The 5,710-nt window shown below is 23.2% G+C and overlaps 1 protein-coding gene across 1 annotated transcript; it reads right to left on the reverse strand.

Moving 5' to 3' along the window:
- Positions 1 to 430: 430 nt before the first annotated feature.
- On the reverse strand, positions 431 to 1,606 carry LOC112748808 (putative F-box protein At5g55150). The gene has a single exon (XM_025797049.1). It carries the CDS (start codon positions 1,604 to 1,606, stop codon positions 431 to 433), a length of 1,176 nt encoding a protein of 391 aa, XP_025652834.1.
- Positions 1,607 to 5,710: the final 4,104 nt, after the last annotated feature.

Raw genomic sequence — 5,710 nt, forward strand, 5'->3', positions numbered from 1 at the left:
CTTAATCCATTTTTTGATTTATTAGCAATTTATTTTTTTGTTCAAAGATGTGTTATCATGGTTATAAGAGTAACAAAACTGATTTTATTTCAGTGGGAAGTTATTTGATTTTTTAAAATAAATTTTATGACTAATTTATCCTTATAATTTGCTATATAAAATAATTTGTTGGAAGATAAATATAGTCCAAAAAAATTAGAAACCAAAGTCATAGTCAACTCTTTGTATTAATTTTATATATTATTATACATAAGTAAACTTTGTATATCACACAAGCTTGTATACTCTTAATTTTAAAGAAAGGCATAAACATGTCTTGACCAAAGAATAAATTAAAAGATTCAATGATAAAGAGTCTGCAAAATGATCTAAACACAATACTTTGTAAAAGCAAAAATTAAGAGTCTAAGATCAGAAAAGAAAAACAAAGTCAAGGAAGTATCCAAACAGGAGGACAAAAAAAGTTAACATCTGATAACACTTCTTGGCAACTCCCATCTTCTAAATTGAAGATGCCAATGTTATGATAATAAGTCTCTACTAACGATTGCTCTTCAACCAAGCTATCTGTAAAGTAGATTTGATTTCCTTTGGAATTTAAAAGATTGCCAGCAAACATTTGAACAGAAGCATTAAATCCAATTACCAGTATATAATTTCCCAAACTACTAATCCTTGACCATGCATTTGAATTTTCCTTCAATTCATAAATATCGAATTTGGTAGTCTTGTAGGAACGTTCCTCTTCCTCACAAATCAAATTAATAAGATGTCTTACCACCATCAATAAACTTCTATCAGCAGTCACAATCAGATATTTTTGATTAATGTCTTTTGTAGTAACAGTATGAAAGGGAGTTGAGGGTTTAAAAATTGTTACCATGGGACCTGCTTTTGTCATTGTATCAAATCTGTATAGCTGCCCATCATATTCTATTGCAAATATCCACCGTTGAAAAAATATGACATCTTGAAAATATGGAAGAGCCCTTGTTGGTAATTTCAGCCATCTCTTATTACTTGGCTTGTAAAAGGCCAATCTAGAAGATCCATATAAAGCCACCGCCATAAAATTAATGTCATCGGGAGCTGAATTTATAATAACCTTCCAAATTAGAAATTTATTTGCAAGGATGGTTTTCTCGGTGATCATGTAGTGTCCATGAAAGTAAAAACTACATTGATCTTCGTTATAAATTACATCCGGCAGATTTGAGATTGGAGGAAGATCCAAGAAAACTTTTGTCAATGGATTTAACATTCTTATGGTGCCTTCGTACATGGATACAATTATTAACCATCCATAACAAGAACCACGGATAAGTTGGTATTGTAATTCGGGAAGTGTGAGATGGTAAATCCCCTTCTCTTCAAGAATTTCTTTGTGAGTATCAACTTTGAAAGCTTCGTTAGTAGCAGCACCGCCGCCAATAGGTAACAGCAGCCATGGAGCTTTGTTGCCATTGAGGATCTTCGGAAGTTTGAAGTTCCACTGCTTACAAACCAATCGAAGTTGAAGATAGTCATCATATAAATGGAACCGCTTTGCGAATTCGTCCAACATATCTTGATGAATGTTTGCCCATTGATCAACTACCTCTCCCATGATACGTGTATGTCAGCCTCAAGCTATGTCAATTGGCTAGACTCGCAATAAGTACACCCAAATAATTTCTTATATAGATAGATAAAAGTAAGAAGGTTTAGTCAGTTTCAAAGCATTGTTGCTTTTATAACAATAATATGATTGTGTAAATTAAGGTAGGTTTCTGTTGCGTGATTAAAAGATAAGATAAAAATATAATATTTCAAAATTAATGTGACATAAAGATCAAAGTTTGAAATTTGTTATTAAAAGATAGATGAAATCTTTTAAAGTTATCATTATTTGAGTTTAATTTTTAATTCATTCATTCATGGCAAAGTAAACAAGTTTTTAAATATAGTATCTTTACTAATTAAATGTTAATAATATAATAATATAATATCTAAAGTTTAATATTTTGTTACAAAAAATATATAAAATGTTTGGCTTAAATACGTTCTCATAGAATATTAGCTTTTTTCTAACTTTGTTTTGTCAATTACTGGAAAAAAAACAATATATATATCGTGTAAAAACTAATTTAAATCAAAATCTTTTACAAAATTTCACCTACCATATTATCTATTTATAATCTTTATCTTTATCTTTATCTTTATAGTAATACAAATGGGGAGCTCATATGCTGACGTGGCGCTCATACGTTGAGTATGAGAGTTTATTTGCTTAGGTGTCGTCACTATAAATTTTTAGATTTATATTTATAAATTATAAATTATTGTTTGCTTAGATTGTTATTTTCAAATTTTAAATTATTTATTTGGATTGTTATACTTAGATTGTTATTTTATAATTTTTAAATTATTTTATTTAGGTTGTTATTTTTAAAATTTTAAATTATTTTACTTAGGTTGTTATTTTTAAAATTTTAACACTTTTTTTAAAAAATTGTTGATTCTTTTTAGCACTATTTTTTAAATTTTTGTAGATTTTTTTCAAAAATTGCAGCTACATATCTAAATTTAAATATATTTACGTTAATTTAGAATTTTAAAAATTGTTAATATATTTATTTACTTTATCTACAAATTTAATTCAAATTTAAATTAAAGTCAATCAAATTTAAAAAATTTTAGTTATGACTCCACTATAAGAGTATAAGTTATGAGATATGTGTAGCACCACAATTCAAAGTACATCAAACTCTTTCTTTATATACATCCAAAATCTAAAATTTCTCTACTTATTCCAATGGCTGGTATTCACAAAATCGCAAAAATCAAACCTACAATCGATAGTTTGTGTGTACGTATACGAGTGATACGGTTATGGACACTACCAAGTTACGAAAATTCTTTATTGCCATGCTCAATTGAGATGGTTTTGTTTGATGAAGACCTGAGTTTTCTACTAATATTTTTTATTTTATTTTAAATTTATATTATTTATATTTTAAATTTGTTTGTTTATCCTCGTCTAATTGTTCTTTGATTTTTGTTTATCAATTCTAGGGAAGAAAAATACGCACCTCGGTACGATTACACCTACTTAGTTAGTAAGTTTATTGTTTTAGAAAAAGTATAATTTAATTATAAAAATTTATTTATTTTATTGATAATTTCGGCTGTGTTTTGTTTTTAACAAACTTATTGATAACAATTTTTTTCATTTTAAATCATTTCAGATATTGTAGGATATCTCGCTGAAATTGGAAGTGAGAGAACTCTTGAAAAAAATGGCAAATCTATCAAGTACACTATTATTGAATTAGAGATTGATGATGGGTAATCATATATTTATTTTTATAAATCTAAAATTTTTTATATTTTCACCTTTTTAAATTATTATTTAACTTATTTTATTATGAATCTTTTTAAATTAATACTATTTATGATGAAACTAAAAAAAATTATTTTTAAATTAACAAATTTCTATATTCCTAATGGACAACGAACGTTTGATTAGAAAATTTTATTTAAAAATTTAAAATTTTTATTAGCTAATTAGAAAATTCTATTTAAAAATTTGAAATTTGAAATTCTAATACTAATTCCTAATTAAGTGATTTCTTAACCGTTTCGATTTTTAAATTTATTTTTTTTATTTGTCACATTTATAAATTTTCTCTTTACTCTATTATTTATATTATTATTTTTTAGATTGTCTCTATACAACAATAGAAGTACTTTCATCTTTTTCTCTCTTTTTAATTATAAGCTATTCATTTTCAATTTCATTATTTAAAGAAACGAAAAAAAAATTTAACTATTAGTTAAATTTATTGACTGTAAGATTAAATTTTTTATTATTTGTTAAAAGTTTTTTACTACCGTTTTGACATTATAACTCATTTATCTAATGAAATAAAATATTTTATGATTAAAATATATTTATAACTAAACTTTTCGACAAAAAATATTTAGAAAAGTAATTTGGAGTATTATGTCAATTCTCTCGATATAATGCTTAACAGATTTTTTAAATAAATAAAATAAATCAAATATTTTCTTATTTTAAAAAATATATATTTTTATATTATATTACACATTTCATAAGCGTATCTTTATCTTTATTTTTATCTTTATAGCAATAGCAATACAAATAGGGAGCTCTTCTTATGCTGACGTGGTGCTCATACATTGAGTTTAGGAATTTATTTGCTTAAATGTCGACACTAGAAACTTTTAAAATTTTATTTATAAATTATAACATATTTTATTTACTTAGGTTGTTACCTTTTGAATATTTAAATACACTTTCTTAAGTTGTTGGGTATTTAATTTTTAATATTGTTGAACTAACAATTTGCTTAGGTGTCATCATGAAAATTTTTAAAAATATTATTTATAAATTATAATTTATTATTTGCTTAAGTTATTACTTTTAAAATTTAAAATAATCTTTTCTCTAGACTGAATACAAATGGGGAGACTTTTTGCTGACGTGACGCTCATATATTGGGTTTCGAGATTATTTTCTTAAATATCGTTATTAAAAATTTTTGTAATTTTATTTATAAATTAATAGATCATTTAGTTAGATTGTTAGATAATAATAAGGATTTATTTTTTGAGTTTATTAGCAAGGTAGTTAGATATTTAAATCTTAATATTATTAAACTAATTTTAAAAAAATTAATAAATTATTTGGTTAGATTGTTAGATATTAATATTAATAAAGATTTAGTTTTCGAATTTATTAACAAGGTAATTAGATATTTAAATCTTAATATTATTGAACTAATTTAAACAAAGTTATTTATAAATTATTTTAAAATTAAGACGGTTGTTTAATACTGAAATCAACAATTTAAAAGTAATAACAAAACAATAAAAAGCAAGTAATAGTAAGAAACAAGTTCGAAAACAAAGTAATAAGAGCTTATTAAATTTGAAAACAGAAACAAAACGTCATCTTTAAAAGAGGTTGTTATTTTTTAAACTTAAGTTATTTCTTTAAGTTGTTTTGCTTAGATGGTTATTTTTTAAATTTTAAGTTATTTTGCTTAGGTGATTATTTTTTAAATTTTAAGTTATTTGCTTAGTTTGTTATTTTTTAAATTTTAATTTATTTACAGATTACTCTTTTAAATTATAAATTATTATTATTTATTTAAGTTATTACTCTTTAATTTTAAGTTATTTTCTCATAATTAAATTTTTTAAAAATTTTTTTAGAAAAATACATGTCTCAGTTAAGAGGGCTCTTTGACTCGATTCATGAATTTGCTAAAAGAAATTGATGATGGATAATCAATTATTATTTTTTAAATATAAACACTTACACATAATAGATGAGTAAAATAAAATCTATGAATTTTAATATTAACTTCAATGTAAGTTTATTTATTTGAATTTGTTTCAAGATTTTATTCTATATATTTGAATTTATTTATTTTAATATGTTGTATTTAAATTATTATTTTAATTTTATTTTGTTAAAAAAACTTATAATATTAATTTTGTTTGTACTTGAAAGATTTTAATTTATTAAAATTTTTTTTATTTTTTTTAAATAAATATTTTTTGTATCTTTTTATTTAAAATATTATTATTGATATGTTAATATTAAAAATATATAAAATAAACATAGTAACTCCTTACCTTTAGTACGATCATGATCGTACTAAAGGTAAGGAGTTACTAACATACTTTAAAAAAATACTTT

The sequence above is a fragment of the Arachis hypogaea genome, chromosome 15, assembly GCF_003086295.3.
Source record: "Arachis hypogaea cultivar Tifrunner chromosome 15, arahy.Tifrunner.gnm2.J5K5, whole genome shotgun sequence".
Classification (NCBI taxonomy): Eukaryota; Viridiplantae; Streptophyta; class Magnoliopsida; order Fabales; family Fabaceae; genus Arachis; species Arachis hypogaea.